General features: G+C 45.8%; 1 protein-coding gene across 2 annotated transcripts in view; it reads right to left on the minus strand.

Moving 5' to 3' along the window:
* PRPF8 (pre-mRNA processing factor 8) overlaps window positions 1-11,997 on the minus strand; it is a 30,686-nt gene extending 18,689 nt beyond the window's left edge. The window contains exons 1-21 of one of the 2 annotated variants that reach the window (XM_004012545.6): window positions 11,923-11,997; window positions 11,617-11,727; window positions 10,930-11,098; window positions 7,054-7,218; window positions 6,749-6,967; window positions 6,402-6,614; window positions 6,064-6,189; window positions 5,865-5,970; window positions 4,569-4,759; window positions 4,321-4,440; window positions 4,047-4,236; window positions 3,795-3,914; window positions 3,550-3,684; window positions 3,082-3,211; window positions 2,511-2,707; window positions 2,207-2,413; window positions 1,914-2,077; window positions 1,358-1,484; window positions 1,064-1,256; window positions 605-792; window positions 213-451 (exon numbers count right to left, since the gene is read on the minus strand). In XM_004012545.6, coding sequence (XP_004012594.1) covers window positions 213-451; window positions 605-792; window positions 1,064-1,256; window positions 1,358-1,484; window positions 1,914-2,077; window positions 2,207-2,413; window positions 2,511-2,707; window positions 3,082-3,211; window positions 3,550-3,684; window positions 3,795-3,914; window positions 4,047-4,236; window positions 4,321-4,440; window positions 4,569-4,759; window positions 5,865-5,970; window positions 6,064-6,189; window positions 6,402-6,614; window positions 6,749-6,967; window positions 7,054-7,218; window positions 10,930-11,098; window positions 11,617-11,716 — 3,299 coding nt within the window. In that variant the 5' untranslated portion in view covers window positions 11,717-11,727; window positions 11,923-11,997. Of the gene's footprint in view, window positions 1-212; window positions 452-604; window positions 793-1,063; window positions 1,257-1,357; window positions 1,485-1,913; window positions 2,078-2,206; window positions 2,414-2,510; window positions 2,708-3,081; window positions 3,212-3,549; window positions 3,685-3,794; window positions 3,915-4,046; window positions 4,237-4,320; window positions 4,441-4,568; window positions 4,760-5,864; window positions 5,971-6,063; window positions 6,190-6,401; window positions 6,615-6,748; window positions 6,968-7,053; window positions 7,219-10,929; window positions 11,099-11,616; window positions 11,728-11,877 lie in introns of both variants that reach the window. The other variant, XM_060395315.1, reaches the window with a different exon arrangement.
* Between the last annotated feature and the right edge of the window lie 5,813 nt (window positions 11,998-17,810).

Below are 17,810 nucleotides of genomic sequence, written 5' to 3' on the forward strand. Positions count from 1 at the left end.
CAGAGACAAGGTGCGTGGCTGAGGCCCAAGGACACTGGATCTCATGAGGCCTATGGCTCCACAGGTGGAGGCCACTCCCAATTCCCACCCTACTCACAGGACTTCATCCCATTTCAGAGCGCCAACCCAGCAGCAAGTCAACTAAAGTACAATAGCTGCTTCAGAAGCTGGGCAAGGACCTCAACACAATAAGACTCCAGGCAAGCACTCACCTGAAGAATATATGGATGCGATCAATGTATCTGCAGAAGAGACGGATGGGGTGGGCAGCCTCGGTGGCTATGTCTTGGAAACTGAGGAAATCATTTGGCATTTGAGGTGGCCCGGCCATCTCACTGGCTCGGTGCAATCCCAACACAAGCAAGTCCATCACCAGGCCATAGTATTGTACGATGAAAGAGGCAAACTGCAGGCCTCTGATGATCCCATATGAATTTGTATGGTTCATGTCCTAGAAAGAAAGACAATTCTTAACCACAGCCAAATCCCAGGGTTTTCAGGGCCCATCCTCTTCTGCCTTCCCCTCGCCACGGAAATCCCAACTCAGTGGGCCCGACCACCTCCCGCTTCCCCCAATTCCTTGCCACCCTGACCCAAGACACACCTTGTAATTGATAACGACGTTGTTCTTGGCTGTCATGTAGTCAGCTATGTTGTGGTCAACGATGAGACGCAGCAGCCTATTGAGCAAGGTCAAGTCAATCTTCTCATACATCTTCTCAAATCGTGACTCCAGCATGACATTGCACTCACCCTCGCTTGTCTCCCACACATCCTGCAGGTTATTGATGCCTGGGGGGGAAGAAACACAAAGCTCTGGCAGGTTAGAAGTTCCCTTTCAGGACTAGAGCCTACAGAGCCGTCACATTCCTATCCAGATCTTAAGACCACTCCATTCATTGGATTGCTAGCTAGCAGAGTCAAATCACTCAGTGTAACATCAACACCATTTCTTTGGTACCAGGCATCAAGAAAGTAAACTAATTATGCTATCTGGATGAGAATTTCAATGTAGAAATTAAGGTATCTGCCTTCCTTAGAGGCAACCCCAGAAAAGTTTTACCTTGGCACCACTTGTAAACAAGCAGAGGAGGTGGTTCTGTGTCTGCAGGCTTGATCCAGGGTGGGAACAGGCGGCGCTTGTCAGCTTCGTACCATAGGTACTGGTCCAGGTAGGCATCAGTGATCTTCTCCAGCGGCTCCACATCATACACTGGCACCAAGTGGCTATAGAGGTCCATGAACTCAATGCCCACCTGTGGGACAAGGAAGCTGGCTCACACCAACCCACCAAACACCCTGGGTGCCATGAATGAATCACACAGCCAAAAGAAAACGTGTGGGGCATCTCACTCACTTCTTTAAAGGCTCTCTGTGTGAGGAGGTGACGCTTGATGCGGGACAGCGCCTCATGGGGGTTGTCATAGGCCTGCTCGATCAGACCTAGCTCCTCCCTCTGAGACTGGTTTAACCGAGACTTCACACTGACAAGGCAAAAGAAAAGGTGAATGAGGGCACTTCCCTGCTGGTCCAGTGATTAGGAATCCACCTGCCAAAGCAGGGGACATGGGTTCAATCCCTGGCCTGGCCAGGAATATTTCACATGCCGTGGGGGTAACTAAACCCATGCACTGTTAACTTCTGAGCCCAAGCTCCAGAGCCCATGCTCCACAAAAGAAACCACTGCAATGAGAAACCCACACACTGCAAGTAGAGTAGCCCCTGTTTGCTGCAACAAGAGAAGGCCCAAGGGCAACAATGAAGACCCAGTGCAGGCAAAAAATAAATTTAAACAGTGTGAATGGGAAAACCAAGAGGAAGCCATCCCCAGAAAGGCCTTCTGTGGACTCTAAAAATGATGCCACTCTGTGTCCATCACCTCCCTACAGGGACCTGTCGACTCTACTCCTCACCTGTAAGCTTCCTTGAGCCGCTCCAAAGCCAAGATCAGCAACTTGGTGTCATGCTTATAGGAGAGCGGGGGGAAGGGGATGGGCGAGAATCTACGGCTTTCCAGCCAATGCACAGTTGTGGTATACACTGCCACCGCTTCCTCTGCTGTGATGTATGGACCATCCTGCAAGGTGGATATGAGAGTCAGCTTCCCACTGCAGCCTCATCCCACCAGGGCCAGGCACGGTCCCAACTCTGCAGTCTGCCCTCCTACTCGCCCTCCGTGCCCCTAGCCCAGCCTATTCCATCCAACCTTTAGGTAGTTGTGCTGCCGCTCCTGCTCGGCCTTCAGGTAGAGCCGAGTCAGGCGGCCCAGGTTCTTTTTGCACACGGTCTTGTCTACAGTGGCCCCGCGGCGGATGCGTTCTCGGTTGTAGTGGGCGGTGTTGGTCCACCAGTCAGCCTTGGCCTTCACATACCGAAGAATCATATTCTCTATCGGTGTTGGCAGCCCAGGGACCTGAAAGTGCAAAAGGCACGATGAGAAAGTGACAGGGGGCTAAAGTCCAGGAGTGGTAACATCCAGGCCCCTCTATGAGCTGGGGAGACCTCCCCACCTTCCACGGAATGTTGGCCTTCCAGCAGCGCCAGGCCTCACTGAGGTGCTGCAGGATCGTCCGGGCCTTATTCTGCTTGATCCCCTCAGGCATCATGTCCAGGATGTCATGCATCACAGCGGCCCGAAGCTCAAGGTCAAAATGCGACTCCACTCGCTGCTTTGTTACCGTCTTGGCCACCCCCTTTGAGTGTCGGCCTAGAAGTGAAAGTGGTTAAAAGCAAGATTGTTGTTCCTACTAAAGTCTCTACTTTCACGTCCGTTGATAACCACAGTTACAGTGAAATCAGTTAAGTACGAATAAAGCCCAGCACATGCAAGACACACTATGTCTGAAAAGATTCCCAACGAGGCTTCTGAGGCATTTCCATCTTGTAGATGCTCACTGGCCTTAAGGCCCCACAATGAAGCCCAAGAAAAGAGAATACTAGGTCAGACTCATTAGATACTGGGCCTTAGAGGTGATCAGACAGGAAGGGATGCTCAATCTCAAACAAGGACAAGGGAAGGATCAGGCGCACACGTGACCTATTCTTGAATGGGAGAAGTCAGACATGGAGAAAACCACTCACCTTCAAACTGCCGGGCCAGGAGGTTGCCCAGCCATCGCTCCAGCAAAGGGGTGATGCCACGCATGAAAAACAGCCAGACCCGCCAGCCAGCAGCCCAGAAACCACAGCCAGGGCCCTTCCCTACAGGACCCTAGGATGCCAAGCAAAAGTCAAAAACACAAGTTAGTAATTCATTCAGACAACAACAGAACACTGGGCAGAGATGGAGCAGAGAGCAGAGGTATGGCGATAAAGGGGGAAGAAAGAAAAGACTCTTCTAAGACCTCAATATTTAAAATGGAGTTAATGAGGAAACCAGCAACTGAGATTTTAAACTAAAGGTGGGCTCTGGAGAGAAGCGATGAGATCTACAGGACAGCAGTAATAACACTCAGAGCCTCTTGCCAAATAGGCCCTTGGAAAGAGCCCTGACCGATGGAAAGATTAAGATGGATCTGAGAACATGAATGCACAAGGGCAGGGTCCTACCGTGTTAAAGCGATAATAGATAAGGTGCTTCAGGTCCTTGCACATACGAATCTGCCGCATCAGCTTGTATTTGTAGCGGTACATGCCCGTCAGCTGCCCCACGTGGGCGAAGATATACTGCAACCCATCTGCCAGCTGCAACACAGTGGCCCCAGCAGGCTTTAAGCTAGAGCCAGCTCCATGATCAGCCCAGGCTTCACCCAGCTTCCCTACATGGGGCAGGGACTGGGGATTCCTAGCCTCACCTGGAAGGCATCCACATTGCCCAACCGATACTGTACATGACTGTCCACCACCAGCTTAGTTAGACGCAGAACTTCTCGACACAGATGGAAAGCATTTCCAAAACGAGATTTCTTTCTTTCCTGGAAAAAATGCCAAGGAAGGAACAACATTAGGTCAGCAATGCTCAGGACTGGATGCACACCTTCCCAAGAGGCCAGGGCAAAACCAGTCCGTCCTCAGCCCAGGACCCCCTTAAGGTCCAATGCAAGTACCTTGGTGGTGAGCGTCTTAACAGGTTTAAGGTTGAAGTTGTAATCCAGGTGCAGATAGTTGAGGTTCTTACGGTGAATGAGAAGGTTGAGCATGTTGTAGCCCTGGCGGCAAACCTGCAGCCCCACCTCCACCCAATCCAGCTTGGTAGATTGGAAGAATTTGGTGGCTTTGAAGGATCGGAATAGATACCTGGGTTGGGAATAAGGAGTGAGTGAGCCACCTGATCATCTCTGGAACAGAAGAAGGCTGAGCAGCGGCCCCAGGGCACCTCACCTCTTCTTTTGGGCTTTCGGGGGCCGGTGCTTCAGGGCATTCAGCACATAGTACTTAAGCAGCTTCTGGTAGGAGACCCTCACTTTCACAGGCTGCCCAGCAGGACAATGCTCCCGATACCTGAAAAAACACACCCATTAGAGCTTGGCCCACCTCTCCCTCCAGCTGCCCTGTTAAAGGCTCTATGCCCACCCAGCTGGAGTCTTTAATCCTATACATCTGCTACTCTCCCCAGGTAGAAGCCTTACCAGTTCTTGACAAGGGGGATGTCTAGGGCCCGGCGAGTGCGACCAGAGCGTAGGTTGAAGGGCCGGGGGGCCCAGAGCAGGGCGATGCCATTGGCTGTATTGTCTGTGTAGAGGGGTGTGTCCTTCAGAAAGGGCTCCACAAACTCTGGGAGCTCGAACTCCTCATCGTCATCTGGCAATGGTTCCTGGCTCTGAAAGAAGAACCCCCAAGGGTTTAGCTCCTGCTGAACTGGGCAGAGACCTGGGATGATAGAGAAACTCTCTGGGGCCAAACACAGTGGCTACATCTGCTATGGAAACTGGGCTGCCTGACAAGAGAAGCCCTAAAGAACCAGGGCAAAGGAGGCCAAGGGAGCAGAGAACAGGGCAGGACCAACTGGGCAAGTAAGCAGCACTCCTCTCACCGCAACTGGCTCCACCAAAGGCCTCCCAGAGGAGCCCCCAATACCAGGGAGAGAGAAACATGCAATCACCTCCTGTCCAAGCTCCAAAAACTGGGCCTGGGGAAGGAGATCTGTTTATGTTAAGAACATGATGGAACATGAATCAACATCAAAAACACTGTGCCAAGTGTAAGAAGCCAGCCACAAAAGACTACATACTGTACAACTCTATTTATACGACATGTTCAAAATAGGCAAATCTACAGAGACAGAAAGCAGATTAGCAATTCCCTAGACATGGAAAATTCAAGAGAAATAGACGGTGACTAACATGGGTGCAGGGTTTCTTTCTGAGGAAATGAAAATGTCCTAATAAATGGAGTGATGGTTACACAGCTCTGTGAATAAACTAAAACCACTGAATCATACACTTTAAATGGGTGAATTGTGTGGTAGTGAATTATAGCTCAAAAAAAGGATTTAAAGGCACCCTGGAGAGACTTTCCTGGTGGTCCAGTGGATAAGACTTTGCACTTCCAATGTAAGGGACACAGGTGTGATCCCTGATCAGAGAACTAGATCCCGCATGCCACAACTAAGGCCTGGTGCAGCCAAATAAATAATAAAATATTTTTTAAAATAAAAAATTTTTCTGGAAACAGACCAGAATAAGATTAGAGTCCCAGAGGAGAAACAATAAAGCCCAGATGAGTAATCATAGAAACCAAGATAACATCAATAACTTGGTTTGAGCCAAGTGCCAAACTCTCACATTACAGTTCCCCTCTTACAGCTTGAGGGGACCACTTAAGGATGGAAATCATGTCTCCCTCTAGCTGGACTTTTATCTAGTCATGCTTCTGCCCAGTCAGGAAATTTCTCTTGAAGAGCTGAGAATGTCCCTTCCTCTCACCTTGACAGAGTGTCTATGGGAAATTGGGTTGATCAAAGGATCAAAGTAGAAAGCTGGCAAATCAGGATCCTCAGTTTTGATGAACACAACATTAGGAGTGTGGTACCTGAAATGAAACAAGAGTCAGCCAAGGTGCTCCCCGCTGGCCCAACCGAAATGCAGCCACCCCTTTCACCCAGCTGGGCTCCAGCTCTCTCACCAGGTGAGGTGGACATGGTGCGGCAGGTTGTTATACAGGTAAGGAAACGCAATCTTGTACTCGGTGCGGATAGGCTGCCGGATGATGATCTTGTTAATGTCGTTGAATTCATTCCAGTCTTCATCCCTAGGGCACAGAATCAAGGGTGAGCAGCTGAGTTGGGCAGTCTGGAAACTACAGTGGGATCTAAAGGATCAAGATTAGATTTTACAATGGCTGCTTCATGTTGATGTTGGGCAGAAACCAACACAATTCTGTAAAGCAATTCTCCTTCAATTAAAAAATACATTTAAAATTTACTTTTTTAATTTAAAAACACTCTACTCTCTCTAACTTACTGTAGGTTGATGTCTCGAACAAGAGGCTCAAATTTGGGGCCTCCAGGAATGGCCATATTAAGTGCCTTGGATGTAAAAAAGGCCTTCAGATCAAACAGATAGAAGTAATTGTCATCAACCAAGTCTGTCAAGAGCTGATTGGCCAGGCGGTAGAGAGTGGACATCATAGGCAATGTGAACTGCCAGCGCTGGTAAGTGGAACCATTTACATACCTAGGGAAAAAAGAGAGGCCCATATAAGTTCAAGTAGGTGTACCAGCTAGCCAGGTCATGCTACCTACTGGTCTCCCAGGACCGCTCTGGAGTTCCAAACCCTCACAGGAGTGGTAACTCCAACTATCACTCACTTCCGGCTATCCCTTAATGGCTGATGGTCATAGAACCAGTCCAATACAGGGGCATCCTCCTCAGGGTCCAGCTCTAGCTGAATGGCTTCCAGTGGCTCAACATCTAGGATATTGTCAGCATAGTCCAAAGGTGGCTCCTCATCATCAAAAGGGGGGAAACGCATCCTCTTGAAATGCCTCCTGTCTCTTTTTTCCCGACGCATCATAATCCACATTGACCTGGAAGTCGACAATGTCACGCAACAGTTTCTGCACGGTGTCCCCTCAACTGCCACCACCACACCCCACATTCCAGCCCTTCTCACCCCCACTGGGAGATGTAGACAGGTTCAATGACCCAGGGGATCTCATTGACAAAGGAAATGGCTCCGGTGATGTGGTACAGCACAGGCACATCCCGGATCTGCTCCCAAGGCATAGGCATGTTCTCCAGGAGCTTGAGGACTGCATGTGGCATGTACTTGAGGGCACTGTAACAACAGGAAGAGAGATGATTAGAAACGACAAGGTGTTCTGCTACCTGAGCCATGCAGAGAAGTAACAAGGTACCACAGTATCCGGCCTTACAGTCTAAACTCCTAAGTACAGTACACAGGCCCTCCACAGTATCCGGCCTTACAGTCTAGACTCCTAAATATAGTACACAGGCCCTCTGTGACCAGGAACTCTGCCTCCCCACCTCCAACAGTGCCACTTTTTTTTCTTAAACATCACTGTCCCACAATACTGGGTTTCAGTCCCTCTAAATCATCAGCTATCTCCCTAAAAACAGCTTTTAGGCTATCTCACATCCTATCTCTCTATGAAGTGAAGTCGCTCAGTTGTGTCCGACTCTTTGCAACCCCATGGACTGTAGCCTACTACGCTCCTCCGTCCATGGGATTTTCCAGGCAAAAGTACTGGAGTGGGTTGCCATTTCCTTCTCCAGAGGATCTTCCTGACCCAGGGACCGAACCCAAGTCTCCCGCACTGTAGGCAGATGCTTTACCGTCTGAGCCTAAATAATAAAATATTCACTACACTTTATTTTAATCATTTGTCTGTTATGTCAGTAGGCCATAAGCTCCAGAAAAACTGTTGCTTCCTGACTGTTGCTATATCCCTGGCACCTAGCACAGTTCTCAAATACTTTTGAAATAAACACAACTTCCGTTGCTGTCTTGGACTAGTTCATGAAATGGCTAACACTTCTGTGTAAAAATGAAAAAGGATCTGCTAAGGTATTTATACCTGTACTCACCCACCTTGGGAAAACAAAAGGACACAAAGACCTCAGAAAGTAACTACCCTCAAACCTGAAGATTCTTGTCACTTAGGAATTACAGGCAACAAGAATGTATGCTTTAATTCACTCAAAGATAAAGATGTCTTATCATAGTGGCAACAGGACAAATTAAAAACTCCAGTCCCAGATCAGGGAAAAGAAACAGAACAACAAAGAACATAACTGAGAACATCTTACATTGTTGGTAGTAACATAAATTGTTACAGTCACTAAGAAGAACAATATGGAGGTTCCTTAAAAAAACTAAAAAACAGAGCTACCATACGAGCCAGCAATCCTACTCCTGGGCATATATATAGAAAACCATAATCTGAAAACAAACACGAAACCCAATGTTCACTGCAGTACTACGTCCAACAGCCAGAACGTGAAAACAACCTGAACACAGATCAACAGATGAGAGGATAAAGAAGACGCAGCACACGCACACTCAGTCCAGTCCAGTCGCTCAGTCGTGGCCGACTCTGCGACCCCATGAACTGCAGCACGCCAGGCCTCCCCGTCCATCACCATCTCCCGGAGTTCACTCAGACTCACGTCCATTGAGTCGGTGATGCCATCCAGCCATCTCATCCTCTGTCGTCCCCTTCTCCTCCTGCCCTCAATCCCTCCCAGCATCAGAGTCTTTTCCAATGAGTCAACTCTTTGCATGAGGTGGCCAAAGTACTGGAGCTTCAGCTTTAGCATCATTCCTTCCAAAAGAACACCCAGGGCTGATCTCCTTTAGAATGGACTGGTTTGATCTCCTCGCAGTCCAGGGGACTCTCAAGAGTCTTCTCCAACACCACAGTTCAAAAGCATCAATTCTTCGGCACTCAGCTTTCTTTATGGTCCAACTCTCACATCCATACATGACTACTGGAAAAACCATAGCCTTGACTAGACAGACCTTTGCTGGCAAAGTAATGTCTCTGTTTTTGAATATGCTATCTAGGTTGGTCATAACTTTCCTTTCAAGGAGTAAGCGTCTTTTAATTTCATGGCTGCAATCACCATCTGCAGTGATTTTGGAGCCCCTCAAAATAAAGTCTGACACTGTTTCCACTGTTTCCCCATCTATTTCCCATGAGGTGATGGGACCAGATGCCATGATCTTCGTTTTCTGAATGTTGAGTTTTAAGCCAACTTTCTCACTCTCCCCTTTTCACTTTCATCAAGAGGCTTTTTAGTTCCTCTTCACTTTCTGCCATAAGGGTGGTGTCATCTGCATATCTGAGGTGACTGATATTTCTCCTGGCAATCTTGATTCCAGCTTGGGCTTCATCCAGTCCAGCGTTTCTCATGATGTACTCTGCATATAAGTTAAATAATCAGGGTGACAATATACAGCCTTGACATACTCCTTTTTCTATTTGGAACCAGTCTGTTGTTCCATGTCCAGTTCTAACTGTTGCTTCCTGACCTGCATATAGGTTTCTCAAGAGGCAGGTCAGGTGGTCTGTATTCCCATCTCTTTCAGAATTTTCCAGTTTATTGTGATCCACACAGTCAAAGGCTTTGGCATAGTCAATAAAGCAGAAATGAGATGTTTTTCTGGAACTCTCTTGCTTTTTCCATGATCCAGCGGATGTTGGCAATTTGATCTCTGGTGACTCTGCCTTTTATAAAACCAGCTTGAACATCTGGAAGTTCACGGTTCACATACTGCTGAATCTGGCTTGGAGAATTTTGAGCATTACTTTACTAGCGTGTGAGATGAGTACAATTGTGCGATAGTTTGAGCATTCTTTGGCATTGCCTTTCTTTGGGATTGGAATGAAAAGTGACCTTTTCCAGTCCTGTGGCCACTGCTGAAATTTGCTGGCATATTGAGTGCAGTACTTTCACAGCATCATCTTTCAGTATGCTATGTGTGTATCATATTTCAGTATGATATGTACATCATAATGTACATATACATTAGTACAATGGAATATCACTCAGCCATAAAAAAGGAAATAATGCCATTTGTAGCAATACAGATGGACCTAGAGATTATCACACTGAGTGAAGTCAGACAAAGGAGAGATATTGTATGACATCCCTATATGTGGAATTTAACAACAAATGGAATCAACATTTCCAGGAGAAATATCAATAACCTCAGATATGCAGATGACACCACCCTTATGGCAGAAAACAAAGAACTAATAAGCCTCTTGATGAAAGTGAAAGAGGAGAGTGAAAAAGTTGGCTTAAAACTCAACATTCAGAAAACTAAGATCACAGCATCTGGTCCCATCACTTCGTGGCAAACAGATGGGGAAACAATGGAAACAGGAGAGACTTTATTTTCTTGGGCTCAAAAATCACTGCAGATGGTGACTGCAGCCATGAAATTAAAAGATGCTTCGTCCTTGGAAGAAAAGCTATGACCAACCTAGACAGCATATTATACAGCAGAGACATTACTTTACCAACAAAGGTCCGTCCAGTCAAAGCTATAGTTTTTCCAGTAGTCATGTATGGATGTGAGAGTTGGACCATAAAGAAAGCTGAGCGCCGAAGAATTGATGCTTTTGAACTGTGGTGTTGGAGAAGACTTTTGAGAGTCCCTTGGACTGCAAGGTGATTCAACCAGTCAATCCTGAAGGAAATCAGTCCTGGTGCTGAAGCTGAAACTCCAGTACTCTGGTCACCTGATGTGAAGAACTGACTCATTAGAAAAGAATGGACATGAGTTTGAGCAAGTCCATGTGCTGCAGTCCATGGGGTCACAAAGGATGGGTCACGACTGAGTGACTGAACTGAGCAACAAAAGACACAAATGAACTTTAAATGGATAACCACCCAGATGAGCTGTCTGAGAACATTAAAAGTCCCAAAATGACAGCAGCTCTCCAGGACTGAAACATAAGAGACAGGCAGAAGGAAAAGGGACCAAATTCCAAATGAAATAATTCCAGGATAGTCTTACCCCAAGTACACCCTTTTATCATGCCGAAACTTCCTGTTGGTCATGTCTCCATGGTCTCGGATGATCTTCCTGACATGTTCTGGAGGCATGTCTTCCTTCTGCGCATCCACAAATCCAAACTTCCGCTTTTCGGCATAGCGCTTGGCCTGCAATTGTTGCCATTTTCGGGCTGCAAAGACACCTCAGTTTAAAGATCTGCACACCATTCGCTTCATCTCCCCCCACCTCTCACCCTAAACTGAGTTTCTGTCAGGATGCGTGACAGTGGGTGGGCATCCAGAAGGAACACTCCCTGCCAATTCTCTTGTCAACTTGCTCTGCTTTACCTTTTTAAATTTTTGCCAGCCATTTATCATTGACTGGTATTTTTGGTACAACTAATGAAACCGGTTTTGTTTTATAAACTATGTCCCTTTGCAATTTAAACCCTGTAAGGGAAGGGGTTTTGTCTGTATCACTATTGTATCCCCATTGTCTGGATCAATGCCTACAAGTAATAGGCACTTAAAACAAAAAAAAAGGATGGTTTCAGATACTCGATTAGATGAAAAAATAAATGGGGGCTAATAAGTGCACTAACCTAATGTTTTGACACCTGACAAAACAGGGGAAGGGGTCAAACCCGCTACGCGCACGCGCACACTGGCACACCCGCCCCCAGGCGCCTCTACCGCCCGCTTTCTTCACCTTTCTCCTGCAGCTTCTCCTCCGACATGTAGTCTGGCAGCGGGGCTAGTGGGCCAGGCACCGGGTTACCCGGCCCTCGGTAAGGAAATACTCCGGCCATGCCCGGAGAATCTGGGGAGCAGCAGAAGAAAAAAAATTTAACGAACAGGGCCCAGGCCCTCAAGAGGGGCCACAGAAACACGTCGAAACCCCCCGCCTGCAATTCCGCCTCGCTCAGAGTACGCCGGCCCAGTCCGTCTGGCCGCTCAGCCCCAACCTAACCTCGCCTCGCCTCCCGCAGCCTGGCCCTTACAGTCCGCCACGCACCCCTTTAGCCCCTCACACAGACGGCCGCTTTTCAGCAAGGCAATGGCGGCAAGCCTACGTCCGCTCCGCGTTCCTAAAGCCAGGAAGTACGCAACCCAGGTTCAGCGGTTGACCCAATAGGCGCCAAAGTACTCAGGCGGTTTGGCGAACTCACCAATTACAGTTGCAATTCGGGCAGGAAGGGGCGGGACCAAAGATGGAAGTATTGAGCGCGAGGAGGTGTGGTTGGAATGGATGCAAGCCCCTCCTTCCGCTTTTTTAGAACAGTTTCTAGGGCCTCAGCTGCGACTGGCCTGAAAGTGAAAGTGTTAGTTGTTCAGCCGTGTGGAATTCTTTTAAACTCCACGGACTGTAGCTCGCCAGGTACTTCTGTTCATGGGATTCTCCAGGCAAGAATACTGGAATGGTTGCCATTCCCTTCTCCAGGGGCTCTTCTTGACCCAGGGATCGAACCCGGCCTCCTGTATTGCAGGCAGATTTTTTACCGTCAGAGCTACCGGGGAAGCAACTTTGCGACTCGCCTGGGGCCACAGGAAACCCAGGCTTCCAGAATTTTAATAAATTTGTCGAAATTTGGGGCTTCCCAGGTGGCTCAGTGGTAAAGAATCCGCCTGCCAATGCTGGATTGTCAGGAGACACGGGTTTGATCCCTCGGTTGTGAAGATCCGCTGGAGGAGGAAATGGCAACGCACTCCAGTATTCTTACCTGGAGAATCCTATGGTCAGAGAAGCCTGACGGGCTACAGTTCACGGGATCGCAAGGAGTCAGACACGACTGAACACGCATGCACGTGGAAATTTGTACTTTACTCTGTGTCTAGTCTTATGTATTTAGACTTGACTTGACGTGCAATATTAACTCCGAGTCAGTCAGTCTTTTGTTCATGTGTTCAGTCGTTAATTCAGCCATCATTTATTGAAGGCTCACTAATGTATCAGGGGTTGGGGAGAGGGGAAAGCCAACTGCAAGGAGCTCAACAGGTAGCCCTGAGGTAGACAAGAACCGGAGCTCTTGTGATGCTCTGTGATAGGAATTCGGGGGCAGGGTATTTAACCCTTTGTTGTCAAGGAGGAGTTAGTCAATGAACCGTCAAAATAAAAGAGGTGGTGGGGAACTACATTGCAGAAAATTTTCTCCCCCTCCCTCTTCATTCCTATTTTCTGTCTCTGGCAACCCTATGGAGGGTATAATGAACACCCTATAACTCCTTCTGAACTCTTTAGTTGTGTCTTTCTGCTTGAATTGCCCTACATCTCCTTGACTTCTTTGTTTTACGTTTCATCCTTCTTGCTCCATTTTTGGTAACAACGTTGAATCTGACTTAGATCAGTTTGTTCAAACACTCACAAAGTTTATTGTGGAGGATGTAGAGGACTTGTAATCCTTACAGCTTCTTCATCTAGATGGTAATTTAGGACTCACAGGAGAAAGTGACACCTATGCAAAGGAGAGTCCAGGCCATTGCAGGCTGGTGTGGAGGTTTTTGTAGTTCAAAGAAGAGAGGAGCAGTATTAGAGATGTGTTGGAGATGGGTGATTTAAGGGATTTGAGGAGGTGAAGAAAGAAGAAGGGAAAAGGAATCCCAGGTGGTGGTAAATTCTAAGAGAGTTTGGAAAGAAAAAAAATATGGCATGTTCTGAAAGCAACTAACAAATCAACCTGGCTGCAATAGAAAGTCCAGTGTCATCTTTATTATGTTCATCATTGTCAGTGTCGTGAAGTCCTTAGCACTTGTATAAGGTTCACTGTGTGCCAGGCATTATTCTAAAACCTGTTAAAATTCTAATATCGTCTGTTTTAGTTAATGGTATTGTACCAATGTCAGCTTCCTAGTTTCGATTGTCCTACTACTGTTATGTCCTGTTGCTAGGTAAGAAGTTCTCAAGTAGGTGAAGGGTACACAGGGACTCACTGTTCTAAATGGCATTATTGAGAAATAATTTGCACTCCATAAAGTTCACCTGTTTAAAGTATACAATCCAATGGCTTTTAATATATTTACAGAGTTGTGCAATTACCACTACCTAATTCTGAAACATTCTCAAAAGAAACCATGTACCTATTAGCATTCACACCCCATTTCTTCCCACCTCCTTCTCCTCAACCCTTCAGTTCAGTCACTCAGTCATGTCCAACTCTTTGAGACCCCATGGACTGCAGCACACCAGGCTTCCCTGTCCATCACCAACTCGCAGAGCTTACTCAAACTCATGTCCATCGAGTCGGTGATGCCATCCAACCATCTCATCCTTGTAGTTCCCTTCTCCTCCCACATTCAATGTCTCCCAGCATCAGTCTCTTTTCTAACGAGTCAGTTCTTCACATCAGGTGGCCAAAGTAGTGGAGTTTCAGCTTCAGCATCAGTCCTTTCAGGGAACACCCAGGACTGATTTCCTTTAGGATTGACTGGTTGGATCTCCTTGTAGTACATGGGACTCTCAAGAGTCTTCTCCAACACCACAGTTTAAAAGCATCAGTTCTTTGGTGCTCAGCTTTTTTTATGTCCAACTCTCACATCCATACATGACTACTGGAAAAACCATAGCCTTGACTAGACAGACCTTTATTGGTAAAGTAATGTCTCTGTTTTTTAATATGCTGTCTAGGTTGGTCATAGCTTTTCTTCCAAGGACCAAGCATCTTTTAATTTCATGGCTGCAGTCACCATCTGCAGTGATTTTTGAGCCCAAGAAAATAAAGTCTCTCACTATTTCCATTGTTTCCCCATCTGTTTGCCATGAAGTGATGGAACTGGATGCCATGATCTTAGTTTTCTGAATGTTGACTTTTAAGCCAACTTTTTCACTCTCCTCTTTCACTTTCATCAAGAGGCTCGTTAGTTCTTTGCTTTCTGTCTTAAAGGTGGTGTCATTTGCATATCTGAGGTTATTGATATTTCTCCCAGCAATCTTGATTCCAGCTTCTGCTTCATCCAGCCCAGCGTTTCTCATGATGTACTCTGCATTTAAGTTAAATAAGCAGGGTGACAATATACCCAGTTGTGGATGTGACTGGTGATGTAAATAAAGTCTGATGATGTAAAGAGCAATATTGCATAGGAACCTGGATTAGGTCCATGAATCAAGGCAAATTGGAAGTGATCAAACAGGAGATGGCAAGAGTGAACATCGACATTTTAGGAATCAGCGAACTAACATGGACTGGAATGGGTGAATTTAACTCAGATGATCCATTGTATCTACTACTATGAGCAAGAAGCCCTTAGAAGAAATGGAGTAGCTGTAGGGTAAGGGAGTTAGAAAAGGCGAGGTTTGGAAAAAGAATGAGACTGGCACTTTCCAGGAACAGATACCTTTGATGAGGTGAGAAGGGGCAGCAGTCAGATTAGTGAGCTACTGCACTAACCCAAGAAAAGAGTAAGTATATTAGACGTATATGTGGAACTCTATTGTCTTAAGGGGGCCTGTTCCTATCCCAGGTTGTTTGGAGTAGTTATCTCTTAAACGGCTAGGACAAGGAATTCTGGAGATCAGCCAGAGGCTGGACCAGCTGGGAGCTAGGTGTAATCAACCTTAATGTCCATTTTCCTTTCCTTTGGGTGAGAGAGTTCTTTGTTTTGCATAGAATGGTGGGGAGGACCCAGAGGGGAGTTTTAACTCCAGGCTATTTTGAGTCTTGTAACTTTCCCTCAGTAGCCCTTATAGTAAACAAGAGTCTGAAATGCAGTACATGGATGCAATCTCAAAAACGACAGAATGATCTCTGTTCGTTTCCAAGGCAAACCATTCAATATCACAGTAATTCAAGTCTATGCCCCAACCAGTAATGCTGAAGAAGCTGAAGTTGAACAGTTCTATAAAAACATACAAGACCTTCTAGAACTAACACCCAAAAAAGATGTCGTTTTCATTATAGGGGACTAGAATGCAAAAGTAGGAAGTCAAGAGATACCTGGAGTAACAGGCAAATTTGGCTTTGGAGTACAAAACAAAGCAGGTCAAAGGCTAATAGGGTTTTGCCAAGAGAACGCACTGGTCATAGCAAATACCCTCTTCCAACAACACAAGAGAAGACTCTACACATGGACATCACCAGATGGTCAATACCAAAATTAGATTGATTATATTCTTTTCAGCCAAAGATAGAGAAGCTCTACACAGTCAGCAAAAACAAAACCAGGAGCTGACTATGGCTCAGATCATGAACTCCTTATTGCCAAATTCAGACTTAAATTGAAGAAAGTAGGGAAAACCACTAGACCATTCAGGTATGACCTAAATCAAATCCCTCCTCACCCCTAGGCAAATACTAATCTACTTTTTTTCTCTATATATTTGCCTGGTCTGGATATTTCATATAAATGGAATCATAAGATAGTGACTTTTTAACTTTTGTGACTGGCTTCTTTTACTTAGCATATCTTTGAGGTTCATCCTTGTTGTATCACATATGTTTTCTTTGGAGAAATGTCCTTTCAGATCCTTTGCCTGTTTTAAAATGGAACTGTCTCTATGTATTCTAGATACAAGTTCCCTGTTATATATATGATATACACAATTTTTCTCCTATTCTTTGGATTATCTTTTCACTTTCTGGGTGATATTCTTTGAAGCACAGACATTTTTAATTCGTATGAAGCCTAACTTATCAAATCTTCTATTGCTTATGACTTTGGTGTCATATCTTAGAAATCATTGCCTAACCCAAGTCACAATGGTGCAATCCTGTGTTTTCTTTCAAGAGTTTTATAGTTTCAACTCTTACCTATTTATGATTCACTTTGAATTCATTTTGCATAGGGGTCCAAATTCATTATTTTGCATATAGATATCCAATTGTTTCAGCACCCTTTGTTAAAAAGACTACTCTTTGTTCTTTGTCAAAATTCAACTGACCATTTGTTTGTTTCTGAACTCTCAATTCTGTCCCGTTGAGCTATATGTTTATCTTTATGCTCTCTCTGCTATTTTTGCAACTTCCATGTGAGTCTAAGTGAAGTGAGGTCACTCAGTCGTGTCCGACTCTTTGCAACCCCATGGACTATAGCCTACCAGGCTCCTCCCTCCATGGGATTCTCCAGGCAAGAGTACTGAAGTGGGTTGCCAGTTCCTTCTCCAGGGGATCTTCCCGACCCAGGGATCAAACCCCGGTCTCCCGCATTCCAGGCAGACACTTTAACCTCTGAGCCACCAGGGAAGCCCAGGTGAGTCTAAAAAGTATTTCAAAACAGTTGATAAATCAGATAACTTAATCCTCAAAACAACCTTATGAAATAGATATTATTATCTCCATTTTACTGATGAGAAACCCAGACTCAGAAAGGTTGAGTAACCTGCCTTGGGGCACTTGATTAATTGCATAAACTATGTGTCAGGCTCTCTCTAACTTATATGCAACTGTTCATTTAATTGTCACAATTCAGTCAGGTAGGTGCTATTATTTAGCCTCATTTTGTAGATGAACAAACTGAAGCTCAGGGAAACCGAGTTTCTTGCTTAAGGCCACACAGACAGCAAATAATAGAGATGGTAAATAATGGCTCTGGAGCTTGTGGGGTTTTTTTTGTTTTGTTTTGGTTTTTTTTTTTTGGCTGTGTTGTCAAGATCTTTAGTTGCAGTGTGCAAGCTCAGTAGTTGCTCTGCAGCATGTCGGATCTTGGATCAAACCCACGTCCCCTACATTACAAGGTGGATTTTTAAACACTGGACCACCAGGGAAGTCCCTGGAACTTCTGTTCTTAACCATACTGCTATATCATCTTCTATGTTCTTCTCAGAAACATAAATGATACAGATGAGAAAATTGGGACCAAATCAAAGCTGGTCTTGAATTCCAAACAGAGTTTTGACCTAATTGCCAATGATTTCCAAACTTTTTCTTTTAAAGATGGAAAACACTTGTGTCAACAAAATAATTTGCAAATGAA

This window comes from Ovis aries, chromosome 11 (assembly GCF_016772045.2).
Source record: "Ovis aries strain OAR_USU_Benz2616 breed Rambouillet chromosome 11, ARS-UI_Ramb_v3.0, whole genome shotgun sequence".
Lineage (NCBI taxonomy): Eukaryota > Metazoa > Chordata > Mammalia > Artiodactyla > Bovidae > Ovis > Ovis aries.